Here is a 23,507-nt window from a genome sequence, read left to right on the forward strand (position 1 = left end):
TTTGCATTGGGCAAAATTGAACAGTACAATTATATATTGTAATGTACAATTCAAAAGATAAGAAAATAAATTTTTTTTAAAAAATTATAATTTTTTCAGAGCCCCTACCACTAAGCAAGGTTAAAAGCCGACTCATAGGAATCGAGTGACCACAAGCTGGAGATGGTCAGCACAGCACCAAAGTTTCGGAACAACCCGAATTCTTTCGGTTATGATAATCGTCCATAAATGGGCCCCTTGTCTTTTGGAAGTTCATATTTGACTCTTTAATGGCATATCTAAATTTTTTTTTCTAAGCTTAACAAAATCTGTTTCAGAAGTAGGAATAGAAGGATGTAAAATAGGAAGTGGCATTGCAATATTGATTAAGGAGTCCATTACTGCAGTAATGAAGGAGAATAGGCATATCCCTTGCCAATTTGTGGACAGTCAGGTGTCATTGCAGGGTCCATTCTTTCATTTAAGAGAAGGTTGGATGTGTACATGGAGGAGAGGGGGTTGGAGGGTTATTGGCGGAGAGCGGGAGGTTTGAGCTAGTGGAGTTGTTCGAGTGAACCGGTGTGGACTCGAAAGGCCAACATGGCCTGTTTCCGCTCCGTAAATGATTATATGGTTATAATATCACTGAACCATTGTATGTGTGTAGGTGGAGTACTGTCTTTCCATTTAATCAAAGTTGCATGTCTGGCCATCAATGTAGTAAAAATTAAAATTTGCTTTTGAGTTGACGTCCGTAAAACGTCATCACCTTGAAATGATCCGAATAGAGCAATTAAAGGGCAAGGTTCTAATTTGAATTTAAGAATCACCAATAATGTTTGGAAGATATCTTTCCAAAATTTTTCTAGACTAGGGGCAAGACCAGAACATGTGAACCATTAGCCCTTTTTCTGCGGGCATCTCAGTTGATTGGCTGTGCAGTGCCCCAGGATAGGAAATCCTTTGTGCCGTTTCCACTGGGCCACCCTAAACTGGGACGCAACTCATCCCAGGGATCGGAGTGATCTAACTTAAACTGGAAACAGGTGACTTCCAGCCGTCCCTTTTCCACTTGTTTTATCAGCAAATGCCGGGGATATGAACGGGGGATCAAGGATGGTTAATAATCCTCAGTGTGAAAAGACATCATTTGATGTCGACGTTCAGACAGTGTTCCTTTTCCACTGGACCCTGTCCCACTAAATTCCCAGTTAATTCCTAAAGAAGCCTCAGTTTTACATTTGTCACATACAGGATTTATATCTGAATAAAAATGAGACAATTTAACTTTAGACATGTGTACTCTATGGACCATTTTAAAATGCAATCACCAGTGTCGTGCACAAAAGGGGTAGTATTAATCTGATTAATGCTACCTTCCTTTGTGCACGACGCTGTTTGTTGAACTTGCAAATTTCAAAATTTATTCTAAATTGTTATGATTCACTTTTAAAAGCTGTTAAAAGGAATATTTTTGTGCACATAAATGTTCAAAAGATCATTGCTGGAATTCAAGGAGATGTACTTGTTGGTGTTTTCTGACATAGGCATGTTAAAACTGTGGATATTTTCCTTTTACAGAAACATGTTGAGCTTTGTGAAGACTCCTCCCTTGAAAGATTCTTGGGGGTGAAGCGCATTAGGGAATTTAAAGTTCTCAAAACCTGAAAGGAATCTGAGGAGCTTGCATTGAAGAGCTGTCAGGAGGGTTGTTCTTGATCAACAGCTTTTCGCACGGTCTTGAAGCATCTCCATGCTTTCACGCAGGGACGCAGGAACAGTGGTCCTCTGAGCGAGTTCGTCCAAATGTGGAATGTATCTGCTTCACCACTGTGCCTATCGAAGCGGGACAAGGGAATGCAGTAATTAATCACTATCCTTCTGCTTATATTCAGCTTGAGGAGGTCATGAGGACTCAGTGGTCCAAAGTTCGTTTTTTATCCAGCGTTTGAGTACAACCCAATGAAACAGCGTTCTCCAGTCCTTCGTGCAAAAACCAGTCATAATACGTGTACAGGCAAACAATACATATCCAGCACATGCATACATATATAAAAAATAAATGTGGTTTAATAAATAGTAGAGTCTTAGAGGGTTTGTGTGAGCAGTTTATCAGTCGTTCAGCAGACTCCCTGTCCGTGGGGAGAAGCTGTTCCTCAGCCTAGTGGTGCTGGCTCTGATCCTCCTGGATCTCTCTCCCGACAGCTGAAAGACGCTGTGTGCGAGGTGAAGGGGGTCCTCAACGATTTTGTGAGCCCTCTTCAGACAGCGGTCCCGGTAGATCATGTCGATTGCTGGGGGGAGGGGAGGTGGTGGGAGTGGGGGGTGGGGGGGAAGCAGGAGGAGGAGACCCCAGTGATCCTCTCTGCCACTCTTGTGGTCCTGTTCATTGACCTCCGATCCTATGCTCTACAGCAGTAGTTTTCAAACTTATTCTTTCCACTCATGTACCACCTTAAGCAATCCCTATGCCATTGGTGCTCTGTGATTAGTAAGTGGGATGTGGGTGGAAAGAAAAAGTTTGAAAACCACTGTTTTAATCGTACTTCATTGACTCATTATGTGCACAGTTTCATAGCTCCAAAGGAAATGGGCCAATGACAATTTTTCTCCAGCAAAATTTTTCAATAGCAATTGGTTCTCAACCTTTTTTCCCCCTTTTTCTGTGATTCTCCTCACTGAGTGGGGAAGTGTTATTCAGAGTTGGAGGTTCCTGTTGTAGGTATGATTATCTCCCTTTCACCAGCAGGACAGTGCCTTTTATTGCCTCCAATCTGTCTGATCTTCACTCCCTCTATTGTAGTTGTGGAATCATCTGAGAAAACCAGGAAAGATTCTTTTGTTTTGAGCTCCCAAAACTTTGCAATGAAATCTTTTGATGAGATGGAATATCGACAGTAATTTATTTATTTTTAAAAAAGTAAGCAATTGTGGACTGCGGCATCAGGCACAGTTAGCTTAAACGTGGCTTGGTTAGCGCAGCGATTAGCACATTGCTGTTACAGCGCCAGCAGCCGGGTTCGAATCTGGCGCTGACTGTAAGGAGTTTGTACATTCCCCATGTGACTGCATGGGTTTCCTACGGATACTCCAGTTTCCTCCCACCGTTGGGAAAAAAAACAAATCGGAATTGTAGGTTGATTGTGTATATAATTAGGTGGCACAAGCTCGTGGGAAGAAAGGGCTGTGTCTAAGTAAGTTAAAATCTTGCTGTCAATATGTTATTTATTATCAGTGAGTGGATTTTTCAACAAGAATGGTAGAGATCTAATTAGAGGAGCAGGAGATATTTGTTTGGGAGAGTTTCCATTCAACCATAACTTTTTATTACAGGTACACAATCCTTTATCCAGACCCTTGGGGGACAGTATGTTCTGAATTTCGAATTTTTCCGAATTTCAGAACAAAAGCCCGCTGCCCCAGATTTAAACTCACCTGAAATGTGCTGCCGTATCCACCACCTTCCAGTCGCGCTGCCGTATCTACTCCTTTCCAGTCACGCTGCCGTCTCTCTCCCTACCCCCCCGCCCGCCCGAGTCGCGCTGTCGTCTCTCTACCCCCCCACCCCTCCCCCACTCTCTCCCTCCACTGTACCAGCACCCCAGGAAAAAACTGCTGGTTTTTGGAGCTTTCTGGATTTTAGATGTCTGGATAAAGGATTGTGTACCTGTAATGAAGTGCTGCATTGAATCAAGCTACAGGTTGTATTTTGTAAAATTCCGGCATGTCAAACGATGTTTGGAAATGTTGTTTTCTACGTTCTAGTTCTGTTTCAATGTAGCTCTGCTGCTCCAGTCATTATTTCACTTTCAGCCTTGTACTGAGCAGTTAAATCTGGAGGTTATCCACTCTTATCAGCACATTTCAGTAAAAGTCTTTCTTTTCACCTCGCGTTACAGAAAAAAACATAAAAATTATCTATGTTGTCTGTCGGAAAGAAACAAAATTTAACTGCTTCACAGGGAAGGGGGCCCATACAGATCCTCCTTGTTGGCTGGAGCCAGGTTCACTGTGATGAAAGATCTGGCCCTCCTCCTCAACACCGCACATGCAGTCCCGGTGTCATTTTTTTGCCCAGGACATGGAGAAAATATGAAGTGAGGTGTGACAGTGAGCAAATGAAAATTGTAGAGTTGGGGGGGGGTGGAGAAAGGCAAAATTTAATACAAAGGAACGAGTGACACGTTGCAAATGGTGCGCGCACGCGCACACACACATACGTCAGAATTGCAGACCTGTCCCGATGTCCATCATCGCACTACCATTGACAGTTGCACTTTTGATTTGATGAACGGACATGAAGGTGATTTGTGCAGCTGGAGGAATTTGATGGGACTATCTGAGTGCAAGGTTTGTGTACCCAGAGCAGCAAGTGGGAGGGGAGAGATGAATCTCCCTGGCTGGCTTCAGATTTTCTTTAGAAGCCCGCTGCCTCGCCAACTACAAGTGTTTGTTTTCTTCATTTCAAATATACGTTGTTACCTTGTTCGTTAGTTTCAGATGATGGTAGCAGAACTCCGAGAGTTGCTGTTGATTAAAGTTGAGACGATTATTTAAAAGTGCCTGCTGGTGTTTTTGTTATACAGTGAGCATGACTTAACTGCATGCATGAGCGTTGAGGTGTCGTAATCCGGCTCGTGCTAAATGTAAGCACATTGTTTTTTTCTCTGTCTCTTAATTGCATCACAAGATAGCGAACGTTTCATCCCACACTGACAGCTGCTGTGTTCTTTTCCCTTCCTTCCTCAGTGATGGGTCATTCACATACAATGATTCTGTTCCTTGGCAACAGAACACCAATCAGCCTCCAGGTTCGCTCTCTGTGGTAACTACAGTATGGGGAGTCAATAATACATCTCAGAGTCAGGTAAAATTCCTTCCGTTTCGAGGGTCGCCTTGATATTTAAACTCCATTCAGCTCTTGCAGCCTGTGCTATAATTCCAACGTGTACCAACTGTACAGCGCGCCTGCGAGCGCTCAGAATTGTTTCCATCCCCGTTGTGATGCGAGGAAAACTGGGCACGCCGTCGCTCTGCCGCCCTCCTCGGCGTGGGTTTCCTTTCTGTTCACTCCGCTAACTGTGGCCGCCGAGAAGACCAGTTGATAGCACACTGATTCCCTCACCACCCCCCCCCCCCCCTCCCTTTTCCCGATTGCGACTTGGAGAACAGACAATGGATTAGCCCGTTAAGAGCTCCCTCCCACCATCATGAATGAGTACCCTTACCTATTGACGGGCACGTTGCGTGATAGGCCAGGATCATTTCAACGACCGTTTAAAATGCCCGTTTCATTACTGAAGGAATTTTTTTTTAAAAACCACAAAGGCTGTAATCTCTGGATTACAGGTTGCAAATTGTCAGCAGGTCAAACGGATGAGGGAGCTGGATGCGAGGCTCAGTGTGTGGTGTGGGATTTTTCAATCAGTGGGCCCTAGTTTCTGGTCCCAGTGCGTGCTGATTGGAAGAACCAGGTCTGTAGGGAGAAACCAAACGCTGGGAGAGAGATGTTGAGTGAAAGAAAGTTTAGAACTAGTAAAATTACCATTGATGAAGATTTGAGTAACGTGAACCAAGGTGCTGGAAAGTGTGTACAAAAATGGCTTAACAGCTAATAATCTAATAGAGTCACTGAACATGTCACAAAATCATTGTTTTTGGCAACAGGTGCAAATATTGTTATAAATCACATTTAAATTTACTAACAAAAGTAACTATTCAGCCGAATGATTGGCAAGAATTGCTAGCCCTAATATTGATATTTGGATGTGATTTAAAACAATTGAAGAGACATGGTTGCTGCAATTGAAGAGACGTGGTTGCTGAGTGTCCAAGGCTGATAATTGACTGTTCTGCAGCGACAAGCGGAATGGACGGGAAGTTGGGTGGGGGTGGGGGCGACTCTTTGTAAAATTGAGACAGCAGTGGGAAATGATCTTGTACCCACAGAAATGCTGGAGGAAATTAGCCGGTCTTGCAGCACCCTTATGAAGATCGTTCCGAAAGAAGTGCCTGCAGGAATACTGACGTCTCCTAGATTCTGGAGAGATTCCAGTCGATTGGAAGGTTTCTAAGAAGGCGGGAAGGAGAAAGTCGGGAACTGCTGTCCAGTTATCTATATGTGAGGGGGCAAGGCTGAAATACGTATTGAAACAGATGCAACAATTGTCTCGCTGATGGGACAAATTAGGAACATTCTCTGAAGATACAACTCGCAAATGAAGAATGGGAAATAATCGCAGGGCGGTTGGATTTCCAAGAAGGACCCACATTAGGTACCACAGGAGAGAAATGGAGAAAAAAATAAGAACTCAAGGTTGTGCCGATGCTAGATTAGTTGCGGTTAACTGACAGAAAGCAGAGTGAAGGTAATAGCTTGGTAGACAGTGACAGGGAGTCATGCTGGGGCCTCAGTTATTTACAATTTATTTTAAGCATCCAGATGAAGGAACAAAGCTTGTTACATCCAAGTGGGTCGTGAGGACACAGACTGCAAGGAGTCTGTGATAAACAGATGGGAGTATAATGTTGGGAAACTTGTGTTGCCCACTTAGTAGGGAGAATTGAAAACTATTGGGATTATGGAGTCTTAGTTTCATAGTTGACATGTTATGAAGACAAATGGGTTAATAGCCCTTAAGGGAGGGGGGGTGGAGAAACGGGGTAAAACAGAGACCATATCTTGGAGAACTTGTCAATTAAAGAAGCATGCCCTGTAAAACTTTGATGATCTGCTGTCTGTTTGGAAATCCCAATTGTTCACCCTGAGGCTCACTGGTTTCCAGGCCCGTCTTCAGCTCCCCGTGGCCTGGCTTCCCACGCTCCCTTGATATTTACTGGGTTTGGCAGGAAAGTTTGCCGTACTGCCATCATAACACCTTTGACCAAAAATGAATTAAATTGATTGGAGTAATATTCCCATGGTTGGGAAAATCTGCCAGTCCTACATCACCTAAGCCCATTGGATGCGCTCTTGCGTTCACCTTGAAAGCAACGCTGAATACTGATTCCAGGTTGGAAAGGAGGATCAAATGAGAAAAGATGAAGCCTGATATTTCCCCGGTACATGCATGCCGAAATCCGAGGAGGCCTCATCTCAGGATTAAGGGTCATTCAAGGTTGAAATGCAAAGCAGTTTCTTCTCTGAAAGGTATGTGAATCTTTGAGATTCTGTACCCCAGAAAGCTGTAGATGCCGTGCCGTTAATATTGGAGGCTATGATAGACCTTAGTGGAATTGAGAATCTTGGGGACGAGGGGAGGAAGATGAAGATCAGATCTGAAGGGCAGATCAGGCTTTAGGGTGCTTAAATCTGGCCAGCATTATACTTAATTCCTTCCAGATATGAAGAATTTCATGTTCTGCCTGATTGCACTGTCTTTGTTAATGAAGATATTTATCCCCACAATCCTTAATCAATGCAAACCTATATTGGGCCAACAACAGCCACTTGGAGAATGGTGAATGGAAGTGTTTAATTGTTGTGATCTGAGATTTTTTGACCAGCCAACATTTCCCTCTCCCCTTGGTGGGTCATGAGTCCTGGGTTAGGTGAGGAGGCATGTCTGACACAGAGTCGTTGGCAGGATGTCGAACTTATGGTCAAAGGAGGAAGAGTGCACCCATAGACCAAACCTTGCCGAGGATTTTGTGGTATCCACTTGATTTTTGCTCAGACAAACCATTTGTTCGTTTGGGAAATGGGTTGTGATTGATCTATTGAATGTGGTCAGTTAGAATGTCTTCCTTTTTGTCTTTCACATCTTATTTTGTGCGCACACCCGTGCTCACCTCCCTCCACGTACACGCCTTGCTCTGCGCATCCTTGCACATCTCTCTCTCTCTCTCTCTCTCTCCCTCTCCACATGCACCTCCCTCCGCACTTCAAGAAAAGGCTATGTTGATTCGGAAAAATGGCTTCTGCTGCTTCAGTCCGAGCTGCTAAAGGAAGTTGGCTTTCCCTTCACCTCAAAATGTTTTTGAGCAGTTGTAAGTCATGTGGTGGGAACTGTGGCAGTCTGCGTGAGTTTGCGGGTGCAGCAATTCCCACAACTGGAAGAGTGATACTGACTAGGCAGTTTTTAGGCTGAAGAATAACTATTTCTCAGAATAGTTCCCAGAATTCGTGTCCTGGAAATTTTACTTCCACCTGAGAGAGCAATATGAATACAACCTTTTTGTTGGTTTTCAGAATTGTACACTTTGGTACAGTAGCGAGTTCTATCAATTAGTGCTTCAGATACTTTGAGTTAAATATTTCCTTTTGTCCATTTCCCATCTTTGCCAGTGGGCATCCATTCAGTGGCCTTGCATAAGGATGAGATTTTATTTTAAGCTTCCATTTAAAACACACCTGTTCTTTGGATTCTCCTTTTCATTGGTCAGATAGCACCTAGAAAGCCTCAGAAAACCAGCCAGTGACAGGTTATGAAGCAACCACAACAGCAGGGGCAACGGAGAAAATTGGGTCAGTATATGCTTGGCTAAAACAGGAATCCTCGGAAGGTGCTTCTGTACTGAGGTGTACTATTTTGAAAGCTCGAACAAAAAAGTTGCCACTTCTCTTGTTTTAAATCTCTCCCCCTCTCGTGCCCCTTTCACAGGTCCTAGGAAACCCTATGGCTCCCGGGGGTAACTCCAATGGGAATCACATGACATCTGGGATACCTGGGAATGGTCCAGGAATGAGCTCTCCACAGTTCATGGGACAGCAGCCGTTCCCAGCCACAGAAACAGGTTCAAGCAAGGGATACATGCAACAAAATGTGTTTGGACGGCCTAACTATCCTGGAGGAGCGGGAATCGGAGGAAGGTAACCAAAGCAACAAAACAAAAACACCGATGTTTGAGCAATGATTTGAGGGTTCTGAATTATGAAGGGTTTCTACCAGGCAGTGTCAGGGCTGTTTGATATTTAGCAATGATACCGCATTCAAGCCACTTGAAGTTTCGTGCCAATATACCATAAGGATGGGTCTGCTGTTCATGTGAGATAAATAGTGGAGACTTGGAATAATGTGGTGAACCATGAAAGTCTGCAGATACTGCGATTGTAGGTCTCACGGCATCCATAGGAGGTAAAGATATATTACCGACATTTCCAGCCTGAGCCCTTCTTCAAGGTATAGGCAGGCACCTAAATTAAAAGGCTGGGAAGAAAAGGCCAGGGGGAGGCGTACAGACCAACAAAAAAAGGATATGGAGAGGACACAGGAGAGAGGAACAAATGCGGGGGGGGGGGGGGGGTGGTCGTCTCTGTGAAGGCAGGGAAAGAGAGAGAGGGAGATATGGGGATAGATGGGTTGGTGGTGGTTGGGGGTGGGGGGGGGAGGGAACGCAAACAAACCAGAGAAGTTGATATTAAAGCCATCCAGCTGGAAGGCTCCCAGATGGAAGATGAGGTGTTGTTCCTCCAATATGTGGGCAGCCCCAGTCTGCTTGTTGGTCTATATAATCTTAGCAATGATGGGATGACGTTCAAATTTCAGTCTGTATAAAAATGAGGTAGGTCTGTAAAAACACTATATGAAAATTGAGTGGAAACTTTGGCTGTGAATGTACTTGACTGAAAATGGATATTTAATTCCAATTCAGGGTGCCAGATTTTAAGGGGGGAAGTATAAAGGCTTTTAAAAGCAGCAGAAGGGATTTACTAAAATGTCGTCAAGGTGAGGGGCTTCAGTTGTATCAAGTCTGGGGAAGTTAGGGCTGTCCTCTGTAGAATGGAGGAGGTTAATGAGCGACATTGTGTTTGTGGACAAAGGGAATAGAGAGAAGCTGCTTCTGTTGGTGGAGGGGCCAGGAGCCAGAATGCATAGAATGTAGGTGAATGGGTTGGGGGTTGGAGGCCATTGTCAGGGAAATGGAGAAGTAAAAACCCAGTGCAGGAGAAACTGACGAGGTTAAGCAGTGTATTATGCAGCAGAGATGAAGAGATGTCACCAACATTCTGGGATTGAGCCCCTCAGAATCGATTGCAGAGTTCAAAAGTGAGGCTGGATAAACATTTGAAGTGATTTGAGGGGCTCTGGGGAGAAGGCAGGAACCAGTACAGTCACTCTTTTGGGCGACATGGTTAGTACAGCACTCTCTGTATGTTTCTTCCCGTGTTTGTGAGGATTTCCTCTGTGTGCTCCGGTTTTCTCCTCCCCCCCCCCCCCAAAAAAAACATACAGCGTAATTGATCGCATGGGGAGATGTGGTCTCATGGGCTGGAAGGGCCTGTTACCCTGCTACATCTTTAAATATATTTTTAAAAAAGAGTGCACAAGCTGTAACTAATATCCATGTATTTAAAAATATAACCCAAGAACTGGAATCCTGACCAAAAGTGGAAAGAAGGAAAGCAGTGCAGCCTCCTTGAGACAGTGAGAGAATGACAGGAGCTGTGGGGCCAGGAGAAAAAGCAGTTTGACTTTCTAGTGAAAGCGTGGAGTCACTGGGATTTCGTCGTGTGCTACTCTCATTGACCCATGGCAGTGCACCTCGACGCTGGCTAAATGATCAGTGTGGGGAAAGTGCAAAGCAACATGTCAGTGCGAAACTGCCGCTCTCTGCTATTGTGCTTTGCTTTCTGACCAAATGCTTGGCAGTGTGATGGAAGTATTTGGATAATATTGTGCATAGATTTATAATTTAACATGGTTAACTCTTCCAAAGAAAGGGTGTGTGTCTTGTATGAGGGAAGCCCACCCCACTGACTGTCTTATTTCCCTTGATTCAAAAAATACATCTGCAAAGTAACGTTCGATCACAGAAACGTTTTCAAACGGACAAAATTGTTGCACCTGGGAAATGCTGTTTCGTCTGGTTGTAGATGTACAGTCCGATGGTAATAAACCTGAGTGAAACACTAAAGTCTTTAGACGCTGTGATTGCAGTAAAAGCACACGTTCAATGTCAGATACTCAGAGGACTCTGGAACGAAAATCTCGGACTTTACAAATCTTGCGTTGTAAAATATGCAGGTCTCGGGTTATCAGAACAGATTTGGTAGTAAAAGACGATTGCGTACTCTTCCCATGCATCTCATTGGAAGACTCCAAGAGGATTCTCATGGAATTACTGAACAAGTCCTCGTTGCAGTATTGTCTAATATTGACTCGCTCTGAAACGGAAGAACTGCAGGATCCACGTCGTACATCATTTGCTGTAGTTCAAACTGTATTCGTTATTAAAAGGATCAGGCAGCAAAGCTGATCACAAAAATCTGTACCATGTGAAATAATACTTTTAACCAAGCTCCTGAATAAAACTGTTTTTTGTACCTGTATTTGTGTTCCCTTCCTCAGTGCTGATAGGTTGACTGGCATTGCAATTTTCTTTTAAACAACAAGAACTTTCACTTTCTGAATTTTATGGAGTATGTAAACATGGGCTCTAATTTGTTCAGTCACTACATGTAGAAACTGTTCATTTGAGTTGTTCTATTTGCTGCATTAGTTACTAGTTTCTTGTGGTAAATACACTGTTAGATTTGTATTTCTTCAGTGAGAAGATTGTAGTGGTAATGAAGGTTCTATTAATTCCTAACGTTCTGTACTGGGGACTGTACGAGCCGATGTAATGAATTACCAAAGGAGAGGAAGAAGTGGACATTATTTCAGATGTTCTTTATACTGCAAATGTTCAAAAAATACGATTAAGTGATGGAAATGGTAGTAGGGCCAACTATTAATATATTGTGAACAAGTCATGAAATTCGGTGTTTAGCAGCAGCGTCACATAACTGTAAAAAATAACTATAACAGAGCATGAAAAGTCAGGCCCTGTCTGTGGTTCATTGATCATTCAGGAATCTGATTGCGGAAGGGAAGAAGCTGTCCTTGTGCCGCTGGGTGCTCGTCTTCAGGCTCCTGCACCTTTGTTCCCCCCCCCCCCCCACCCTGATGGTAGCAGAGTGGTCTGGGTGGTGGGGGATCTTTGAGGAGAGAGGCTGCTTTTTTAAGACACCACCTCCTGTCGATGTCCTCGATGGAGTGAAGTCTGGTGCCTGTGATGTCGCAGGTCGAGTTAACAACCCTCTGGAGTTTATTCTCGTCCTGAAAGTTGGCGCCTCCATCCCAGGCAGTGATGCAACTGGCCAGAATGGTCTCCGCGGTCCACCTGTAGAAGTTTGCGAGAGCCTTCGGTGACCTATTGAACCGCCTCAAGACACCTCACAGAGTATAGCCGCTGGCGAGCCTTTGCGATCGCAACGACGTGGAGGCTCCAGGACAGATCCTCGGAGATGTTGACACACAAGAATTTGTGAATATTGCAGTTCGATTATAGAGGTATACCCCACTTTAGGAAGGTAGAGCGTTCCTGAGAAACTTCGTTAACTGAAAATTTGTAAAGTGAAGGCCCATTGACTACTATTGGTTTAAAAAAAAAGGCGAAAATCCATTATAATTTCTTCGTAAAAGCGAACACGGGTTTCTTCGTATAAGCTAATTTTTGTAATTCAAATATTGGTAAAGCAGGGTTTACCTGTACATATGGCAACTGGATAGAGAAAGACATTTCTGTGAATTAATGATAGAAAATGCAGTTTTGAATTACTCCAAACCTCTCTCCCCTACTTGTCTTCACATTTGATTTGAGTAATGCAAATAGTTCCTATTAAAGCCTAATTTGGCTCCTCGATTCCTGTTTCTAATCTTGAAACTCTATGGCCCAGAATGTTGTCACTGCCTCCAAAGATAGTTACCATTCACTGGCCAACAGTAGTTCTGTTTGTGAGCTCAAGCCACCTTCAAGGTCAGTGGTGTAGTACTTTTATCCCAGTTGTAGTGTGGTTGAAAATGGACATTGCCTGTTCTGAAATGAGATTTTATGTCAATCCAAAGATTCAACCAGGCACTGCCAAGGTTGAAAGAGGTAAAACACAAAAGTCAATGTGGTTAAAGTAAAAGGAAAATGCTAGAGAAACTCAGCTGGTCAAATGATGTACTTTATATAAGTAACAATAAAGATGTTTTAGCCTTGAGACCTTCATCAAGGTATGGACAAAGCACATCTGCCCACATTTTGTCCATACCTTGATTGAGGGCTCAAACCTGAAATGTTGGTGATGTATCTTTATCTTTGACCTGCTGCATTTACTTCCAAGGTTGATTCGCCCCTGTGTGTTCAATGATTTCTGCCTCAGTTGTAGCATTGTGGACAAAATTAGTGCACGTTATCATTATCGATTGTGCCAAGGCCAATAATGTTTTAGTGACCCAGTATTGACTTGGTCATCTACAAGTCAAGTCCCTTTTGTCGTCCAACTCCACTAGTTCCAATACAGAATCGAACCACCCTCCCATCTCTCCTCTGACGCCCTCTTGCCAAGGACCAAGTCCTCAAACCCTCCCAATTTTCTAATGCCCTACCAACCTTGAGCCACTGGTTCAATTTCAACCATTTCTATACACTGGAAGCTGTGGGCATCCATCCCCTCCGACGGGTGTTGCCCTGCACAACGGTCAACCACCAATCTGCATTAAAGTCCATCCACAACATGCCTACACCTTGCTCAATTCAAATATTAGTTGGATTATTAGCTCTTTGTGCTGAGATTGATCAGCCGCATTTTAAGGGTTGCTCTGCAGCTGTCCGCAGTTGGAGGCGTGAAGGGGGAGGGAAGTCGCAAGTGAAAAAAATAACATTTGCAGCAGGTGCCTGCAAATTTCGCACAGACTCCTGCGTTGGCAGGATATTTTTGTGTATGTTGATGGGAGTGGAAGAACTGGGTGATGTTAATTGCCGTGGGTGACCTCCTACGCTGTTGCGAAGTCAGTAAGAGCAGCAGATCTGAGATTTGCTCATTCTCTGAATGACTGGCCATGAAATTCTGCAAATGCCTTGGGAGGGATCCTGAGATGAGGGGCATTGTTCTCTTAGAAGTGTAATTTGGCAGACTGGATATCTTGTTTGTATAATAGCTACTACCAGACATTGGTATTCAGATGACATAGAAGCATATCAGATTCAGATTTATTGTCAGAGTACAACATGACTTCACATACAATCTTAAGATTCTTTTTCTTGCAGGCGAGGCAGAATTACCATTTATTGGTAGGGCAGAAAAAAGCTGTACTCAATACACACACGTAAACAAATAAAGAAATGCAAACAAACTAGAATACAGAAAGAAAAAAAATCAATGAAGTGCAAAAGTACAAGTCCTTAAATGATTCCCTGATTCAGTTTATCGTTGAGGAACCTGATGGTGGAGGGTTAGCAGCTGTTCCTGAACTTGGTGGTGCAAGTCCTGGTGCACCGATACCCCGTTCCTGATTGTAGCACCGAAAACAGAGTACATGCAGGATGGTGCAGGTCCTTGCAGCCCTCCGACGGCAGTGTTCCCCATAGGTATAATTGATGGTGGGGAGGGGTTTTTGCCTGCGATGTCCTGGGCTGCGTCCGCTACCTTTTGCAGGGCTTTACATTCGGTCAGCACGTTTCCATCACGCCTCAGTGGAAACTTGCCAGGATTTCTGATGTCATACCAAACCTCCGCAAACCCCTGAGGAAGAACCGTGTCTGATGTGCTTGGATGACTGCTAATTTCCCCCTCCCCACCCCGTGTTGTTACAAGTATATAAAGCACCTGTATATGTTTTCTGTCATATAAGAGTTTCTATGGTTAGGGGTCATCGTCACCCTGTGGTTCACACTGTAATGTAGCACATAGCAATGTGGCTGTGGAGTCCTGCAGAGTATCCTGAAGATTGCAGACTAAATTTACAAACTAACAGCAAAGATCTGGTACTTAAATCCAATCCTTGTAAAATTTATTCAAGTCCACTGCATGGCTCTGCGAAGAAAGTCTTCTACAAGATGAGTCTCAGTCCCTAATTCGTGCCACTGTGACTTTGCCCTGCTTTCACTGCAACTTCCAGAATGCTCAGGAAATTCGTGCACCTTAGGTTACATTCAAGAAATGCTGTTAATGCGCTCTGCGTGGGTACCTGTCGTATTTAATGTCTGTCACCTAGAGTTTTCCCTCCGGCCATTTCATGCCTTCTGATTTAAGGTGTAACAGGGTTGGGTTTGTGGTGACTGCATAAGACTTTCCACCCCCCAGCCTTGTACAAATTCTCCTTACTCAAATTTACTCTTGTAAGTTCTCTTGGATAAAATAATGTAAAAGAACCAGTAGATGGGAATTAAGTCAGCTTAGAAAATAGTACAGATATAATAGACAGATTAGTCTGAACTACATTTTTATTGACCTTTTGGGAAGTTCAGCCAAGATGCTGTCTTGTATCGGAAACTTTGTAATGAATACGAAGTAACTTTACCTCTCCCCACGTCGAAGGAAGCTTTCTCTCCAAGGGTCCCAAGTTTCTGATCCACTCTTTCCATTAATACTCACTTTTTCTTTCCTTTTAGTTACCCTGGTGGCCCAAATGGCTCTGGTGGAATGGGAATCCCTTCACATTCCAGGCCACCCACGCACTTCACCCAGCCAGCCGCGGCTGCGGCCGCTGCCGCTGTGGCCGCGGCCGCAGCCACCGCCACTGCCACTGCCACCGCCACCGTAGCTGCCCTGCAGGAGAAGCAGAACCAGGAGATGAGCCAGTATGGACCGGTAAGGCCTGGACATAATCACGTAAAGTTTACTGTCATCTTTTTACAGAAGTACAACGCGACGAAACAGCGTTCTCCGGTTTTCGCACAACCAGACATAACACATGTACAGACAAACCATACATATGCAGGACAAGTATTCACATATACAAATAAATAAATATTGTTTCATGAACATGAGAATCTCGGGCGGTGAGTGTGAGCAGTTCCTTTGGTCGTTCAGCGTTCTCGCTGCCCGAGGGAAGAAGCTGTTCCTCATCCTGGCGGCACTGACTCTGATCCTCCTGTATCTCTTCCCTGATGGGGGCAGCTAAAAGATGCAGTGCACGAGATGGAAGGGGTCCTCTGCCTAACCTTCTAGATAATGGGTGGCCAAACTTAAAATATAAGGAGTCACAAAGTCTAGGAGCAGAAGTCGGCCCATTTGCCCATCGAGCCCGCTCCACCATTCTAATCATGAGCTGATCCATCGCCCAACTCAGCCCCACTCCCCAACTTTCTTCCCATAAGCCTTGATGCTCTGACTAATCAAATACCTGTCGATCTCTGCCTTAAACGCACTCAATGACCTCGCTTCAACAGACGTCTGTGGCAACAGGTTCCACAGACTCAGAGCCCTAAAGAAATTTTTCAGCATCTCTGTTTTTAATTGATGCCCTTTTATCCGAGGATCCCCTACCATGGGACACGGGACAAACAATATTAAGCCTGGCAGTTTTCAACCAGTTACACTGCAAGAAAGAAAAGTGTTTTTGGACCAGAAACCCTGTTCCATCAAAAATGTATTTTCATTCAAAATAACTGTTAAGACACTACTGAACAGTGTAACTATTGACATTAAAGTAATTTATGGATGTACTGACATATTACTGTAGGCATCTTTGTATCTGCTGCTCTTTAATTTAAATGAATACAATGAAACTCTACAAAACTCTTATTCAAAAAGCAATACAAAATTAAAAAGCTGGCTGCAAAATAGAATAGGAGACAAAAAAATCAAGGCTGTCTCCAACATTCCTCCCCAACTCTCAGTGAATACAGTTCACAGCCCAAGTATCCACCTTAATGATTATGATGTAATGTGTAAATCTGAAGATGGGCTATTAAAGTTAACAGATTCTTTCCAAATCAATCAGACACACTACTTGATTTCTTGGAAAAAGTATTCATTTTCTCACTGTGTCTGAAATTTTCAGCGCTCCTTTGCTATTTTCCGTCTTTTCGAATTCACCATGTTTAATCAACCGAGGTAAACTCTTTTTTAAACTGGTGCAAGCGTTTTCATCAATGAGTAACATTTCAACGATCAGTCTAGTAGTTGTTCAAAATGGCAGCGATATGTAGTGGCGAAATGAAGAAGTGCAATGTACATACAGTGCTGTTTATTGTTAGAGGGCTATGTGCTAATGGTCCATATTCCATTTTATTTTTAAAATTTACCCTGGGCCTCTTAAAAAATGGGCAACTGGTCACAATTAGCTTGGGGCCTGCTGTTTGGCCACCCCTGTTCTAGATAACGGATGAATGAGAGAAGAGAGAGAAAGAGAGAGAGAGAGAACAAAATGACAGGTTGGAATAGTGAGATAGAACAATTGCTGGAAAACTGAAGCAATAGGGAATACTAGAAATACTTAGTAGATTGAGCAGTTTTTGTGGAGAGAGGAAGTTCTGGTACAGCATTGCAGGTGGAAGACCCTACTTCAGAACTGGCCAGTTCTGACACAGACAGGAAGTGGTGGTTTCCTGAATTGTCTGTATCATTAGGAAGATCAGAATGGAGTCACAATTCATTCCATGGATTACTGGGATCCAAGGTTTGTCCAATGAGGAAATGTTCAATTGTATGGATGTGTTCTCGCTGAAGATTTGAAGGGATGATTTTGCTGAAAGGCATACAGTTCTGAGAGGGATTTATGGTATAGAGATGCTCACGCTATCCAAAGCAGAGAATCTAGAATCCCGGCTCTGGGCTCTAGATCAGAGATCGGCTGATCAGGACTGAAAGGCAGAGAATTTTCTTTTACTTGGGATTGTGATCGTGATCCTTTGGGAATTTTAAAGGCTCAGCAGGGTAACAGGCCCTTCTGGCCCATAAGCCTGCACTGCCCAAATATACCCACGTGACCAATTAACCTACGAACCCCATATGTCTTTGAAATGTGGGGGAGACCGGAGCACCCACGCAGACACAGGGAGAGCGTCCAAACTCCTCACAGACAGTGGTGGATTTGAACCCAGGTCGCTGGCGCTGAAATAGTTTTGTGCCAGGTGATTTATCCCAAAGATCTGTCAGCTACTCCTTGTTTACGGAGAGCGCCGTCACCCTGTCCTCACTCCCCATTCGTATGTGCACTTACAGCAGGCAGGCACTTTGGCCCACAATGTTGCGCTGACCTATTACACCTTTTAAAAAATATATTATCCCTCCCTACTCCATAACCCTCTATTTTTCTTTCATCCATGTGCCTGTCTAAGAGTCATAAACGCTCCTATTGTTCCAGCCTCCACCACTATCCTTGGCAATGCATTCCAGGCACCCACAACTTGCTGTGTAAAAAAAAAACTTACCCTGGATGTCTCCCGTAAACCTCCCTCCCTTCAGTTTGTACAGTTGTCCTCTGGTGTTTGCTACTCCTGCCCTTGGTAAAAAGCTTTGCTTGTCCACCCTATCTATGCCTCTCACAATCCTGTAGACCTCCTATTAAGTCACCTCTCATCAATCCAAACGGAAAAGCCCAAGCTCTGTTAACCTTGCCTCATCTTCACCCTCTCCATGGCTACAGCTGTACAGGGCCTTGGTGAGACCACATCTGGAGTACTGCGTCCAGTTTTGGTCTCCTTATCTAAGGAAGGACTTCCTCGCCATGGAGGGGGTGCAGAAAAGTTTCACTAGACTGATACCAGGGATGGAAGGACTTGCATATGGTTGGATAAACTAGGCTTGTATTCTCTGGAATTTAGAAGATTGAGGGGAATCTTATAGAAACATATAAAATTCTTAAAGGGTTAAACAGACTAGATGCAGGAAGGTTGTTTCCAATGCTGGGAAAAACTAGAACCAGGGGTCACAGTTTAAGGATAAGGGAGGTTTTTTTAGGACTGAGATGAGGAAAAATTTCTTCTCTTAGAGGGTGGTGGATCTGTGGAATTCTTTGCCACAGGCCAGTTTCTTGTCAATGTTTAAGAGTAGGTTAGATTTGGCCCTTGTGGCTTAGGGGATAAAGGGGTATGGGGAGAAGGCAGGAACAAGGTCCTGATCAGCCATGATCATATTTAATGGTGGTGTAGGCTTTAAGGGCCAAATGGCCCACTCCTGCACCTATTTTTCTATGTTTCTATCTCTCCCGTAATGAAATGACCAGAACTGAACATAATATTCGAAGCGTGGTCTCACCAGAGATTTGTAGGGCTGCAATATTACCTCACGACTCTGGAACTCAGTTTCCCGACGATTGAAGCCCAGTATACCAGATACCTTCGGTATAATTACCCTTTAGAATATTTGGGTGGTGGAAGCCCATTAATTGGACATCTTCATTGTTTCATTGAGTAGAATCTGCTATGGCAACAGAACTGTGGATACCTTTGGTCCTGATCTTTGAAGATGCAGCTGCTCATGCCTTGAATAAAATTCATTAAATTTACTTTATTTTAGAAGAAATCAGATTCTTCTACTGAAAGATTATTTTAAATAATATCTATTTACCAGGCACATTTTAACATTCTTCATCGTAGCGTCTTACGATCAGACAGAGTCATACCTGCACTCTGACTCCCGAGTCATTTTACTGCATAATGACAACAGACCAGATGTGAGGGCGTAAATATAGCTCTATATTGGTAGCACAGCCTCGTGCAGCAGGACAGATACTTTACACAGTATTGTAAATTCTAGGTGGGACATTAGTTTTATTTAAAACTTTTATAAAATGAATGATAATAAGAAATTTGTACACAATTATCTTTTATCGGATAATAAATTTTTAAAATTTAGACATGCGGCAGGGTAACAAGCCATTTCAGCCCACGAGCCCATGCTGCCCAATTAACCTACACGCCCAATACGTTTTGAACAGCGGGAGGAAACCGGAGCCCCCGGGAAAACCCACACAGACACGGGGAGAACGTCCTTACAGATAGCACGGGATTTGAACCCTAGTCCCGATCACTGGTGCTGTAAAGGCATGGCGCTGACCGCCAAACCCATTCAGAAACAGTGAACGGTGAATGACCAAAATTGTTCCTCGTGTGTGGCCTTCGGATGGATTAATATTAGCCAGAGTTACTCCCCTACTTATTTCTGAACCATAATCGAAATCCAACCTCCTCATGAGTGGTCAAGAGAGCTTGCTCTAAATCAAGATATGCGTGATAATTGTTTTGAAGTTGGCATAACCAGTTTATAATTTGGAATATTTTACGGTGGCTTTTATTTCAGCATTGCAGCTGAATAATGATGTGATGAGTGGAAGGAAGTTGAGGCCTGGAACTGTTCATGATCGTTGGGTTTGCTGTACTGGAGTCACTTCTGGATGTCATGGGGCCTATTTAGATTCCTACCTGCTCTTCCTCCTCCTGCTGGCCGTCTGTTCAAATTGCAGCTGGTGGCAAGGGCTGGTCCCGCAGGAGGGTGAGAACTGTTTCAAATGCAATACATAAACGTGCTGGTCGGCGCTGAGTGAATTTCTGGCATGGGGCATTCATCAGGAATATGTTTACCCAAGTTAACACACAAATGTGCCGGTCGCACAACATCCTTGGATCTGTGCAGAGAAAGGATTGCTTCAGCATTACAGAAGATGTGTTCCCACATGTCCTGTGTACCAACATGGACTTTGTATGGTGTGCTGATATGTACGAGAGTAATCGGCAGAGCCGCCAGTCTCTGGCCAGTGGTCACCCTTTGACTTGGCATGGTGGCTGAACTGTAGGTGGCAGGGCAGGCTGCTGCTAAAAAAAGGTATTTGAAGCTCTCTTGGAAAACCAGGCCCGTGGCCTTCCCCCGCCTTTTGTTCCACTTTCATTTGTATACACGGGGAGGGGAGTTGCTTTCAAATCTTGTCAACAGACTTTACATACAAAGCAACGCATATGCAAAATCATCGATATGCTGCATCTTGGAGAAGCTTCCAGTCTTCCCAATACTCGAGCTCTTGCCCTGACTCTTGATTAAGAACATAAATACCATAAAATCGTATAATGCAAAAATTTTGGACTGAAGTTCAAGTTCAGTTGGGGGGTGTGGGGGGAGAGAGACGCCAGCGCGACTCAGGTGGGCAAGGGGGAGACAATAGCGCGAATCGGCCGGGCGAGGGGGGAGAGAAATGCCGGCGCGATGCGGGCGAGGGGGAGCGAGGCGCCAGCACTAATCGGGTGGGCGAGTGGGGAGACACCAGCGCGAATCAGGCAGGCAAGGGGGGAGTGAGGCACCAGCGGGCGAAGGGGGAGAGAGACGGCAGCACGAATCGAGAGGGGGAGAGAGACGCCAGCGCGAATCGGGAGGGCGAGGGGGAAGAGAGATGCCAGCGCAACGTGGGCAAGGGGGAGAGAGGTGCCAGCATGAATCGGGTGGGTGAGGGGGAAGAGAGAGACAGCACAAATCGGAAGGGAGTTGTATTATACACAGAGGTAAAATGTTTCTCCCCTCAAAAATGGGTGGGGGGGGGTCACATTACACATGAAACTCATTTTACACAAATATTTATGGTAATGAGAGCAGGAGACAGAACAAGAACTCGAGTATTGGTCCGTTGAGCCCACTCCGCCATTCATTGACATCACGGCTGATCTGATTGATAGGTTCACCTCCACCTTCCTGCCTTTTCCCCCATGTCTCTTAATTCCCCTACCTTGTCTTAAATATATTTACTGAGGTCGCCTCCACTACTTTCATACGCAGTGAATTCCATAGGTTCACCATCCTTGGGGAAAGCAGCTCCTCCTCATCTCCATCTTAAATCTACTACCCTGCCTTGAGCCACATCCCCTGGTTCTCGTCTTCCCCCAGCAATGGGAACAATTTACAACCTTAATTGTCATAATTTTGTACGTTTCTATAAGATTCCCCTCTCATTCTTCTAAATTCCAGCGTACGTTCCTAGACGACTCAATTTCCCCTCATCTCTGGAATCTACCTAGTGAACCTCCTCTGATGAGACTGATCGAAACGTATCACTGCCTTTGCTTAATGCCTGCCATGATCTTGTCCAGCAGTGGGCAGCCGACACTGAGGGCCTCCAGCTCCAGTGGACAGGAGTTAAACACATGTCCAGAGTAATTGTCTTTAGTCGCCAGCAATGTGGCCCTTCCTCTTTGCTGGTGGCTGGTATAGCAGATTTTAGAGACTGTGTCTTTATTAAAGCTACCACTTGCTTCTGACCAGAATTCGTGTTGGAGAATGAGCCCTTGAACACTCTGGGAAGATTTGAAAGCCCATCCTTCTCTCCAGCAGCTGGATGTGCTCTTATCATTCTTGGTTCAGAGAAAACCGAACACGTTACCTTCATGTCTGTGGGCACAAACTGTCCTACGGTATCCTACCACACCGTTCTCGGTAGGCATCTGGACCACACCGTTCTCGGTAGGCATCTGGACCACACCGTTCTCGGTAGGCATCTGGACCACACCGTTCTCGGTAGGCATCTGGACCACACCGTTCTCGGTAGGCAGCTGGACCACACCGTTCTCGGTAGGCATCTAGACCACACCGTTCTCGGTAGGCATCTGCACCACACCGTTCTCGGTAGGCAACTGGACCACACCGTTCTCGGTAGGCATCTGGATTTTGCTGATATCAAATCAGGGTTTCAGTTTAATGCACAAAAGTGCAGGAGAAACTCGGCAGGTCATGCATCATCCTGGGCCCTTTGTCAGGGTATGAACAAAAAGTGGGCAGGTGCCTTATTTAAAAAGGTTGGGGGGGAGGAGGAAAGAAGGGTCGGGGGAGGAGCACAGGCCCACAGGCAAGAGGTCATATGTGCCCTAACCCTAAGAACTCGCATTCTGGTCTGCTTATTCTGATAGGCATTCAGTGCATGTGTTCCAACTCTCTCGTCAGCAGTTCACTTGATTAACTTGCTTCGTATGTGTCTGACAGCACTGCAGATAACATTTAGGCTCTCTAACAGCTTTCATAAAATGGCCACCACTCTGACTAATTTTCTCCCAAAGTTACGGCAGCCAGACTTCGCCCTCTTAGTAGCTGGGGAAGAGGGAGGTGAGTGGATGGGAACTTATCTTTGTTGCCCCATGTTCAGTCCAAGATGCCTGGACTGAAATTGTCTTGGGATAAAATCCACCTGCCCCGTCGACCATCGAGAATGAGTGCCAAATGGATCTGTGTTCTTGATTCACATCAGGCCCAGTTATGCTGCCCTTGAAAGATGCCTTTTAACCCCGCTTCATTTACCTGTGTGAATGTGCCGAAACCGGGATTGGCTTGGGGGTCATTTTCACCCCAGTACTTACCCGCCAAGGTAGGTAGTATCAGAGTCAAGGCGTTTCGCGTCGGCTCCAGTGTGGAAAGGCTTACCCGCCTTCCCAGGTCACTAGCACTGTAACGCTGCAGGTCCCGCATCATTCTGGGTCCCTATGTAAAAGGTCACACTGAAACAGGTTTTCTTGGTTTGGTGCGAATGGTCCGATCCGACCTGGCTTTAAGCTTTCATATATGACATTTGACAGAAAATGCCGACTTTGGACCTCCATCTCCGAAAGTGATAACAAGATAAACATGATTAGACTCAAATTTGTAAAAGTAGACGACATGACTTTTCTTTGTTTTTCCTGTGTGGATGTTGTCTTCTTGTATTTTGTGGAAAGGAAGGGGAGGGTGGGTGGGGGGAGAAAAAAAGGAAAAAATGTCTGTGTATATTTAATGAAGAACATTTGTACATATTGTTGTTGATACGGTTCATCGTGCCATAAATAAAAGTAACCAAAAAAAACACACGGGTCGTTGACAAGCC

The 23,507-nt window shown here is 44.6% G+C and overlaps 1 protein-coding gene across 6 annotated transcripts in view; it reads left to right on the forward strand.

The window, feature by feature from the left end:
- The window catches only part of LOC138753986 (zinc finger MIZ domain-containing protein 1-like), a 196,940-nt gene that overhangs the window by 126,153 nt on the left and 47,280 nt on the right, over positions 1 to 23,507 (forward strand). For 4 of the 6 annotated variants that reach the window (XM_069917661.1, XM_069917662.1, XM_069917665.1 and 1 more), the window contains 3 exons: positions 4,729 to 4,846; positions 8,583 to 8,791; positions 15,343 to 15,541. In XM_069917661.1, coding sequence (XP_069773762.1) covers positions 4,729 to 4,846; positions 8,583 to 8,791; positions 15,343 to 15,541 — 526 coding nt within the window. The remainder of the gene's footprint in view (positions 1 to 4,728; positions 4,847 to 8,582; positions 8,792 to 15,342; positions 15,542 to 23,507) is intronic. The other 2 variants (XM_069917666.1, XM_069917664.1) reach the window with 2 other exon arrangements.

The sequence above is a fragment of the Narcine bancroftii genome, chromosome 2 (genome assembly GCF_036971445.1).
Source record: "Narcine bancroftii isolate sNarBan1 chromosome 2, sNarBan1.hap1, whole genome shotgun sequence".
NCBI classification, from domain to species: Eukaryota; Metazoa; Chordata; class Chondrichthyes; order Torpediniformes; family Narcinidae; genus Narcine; species Narcine bancroftii.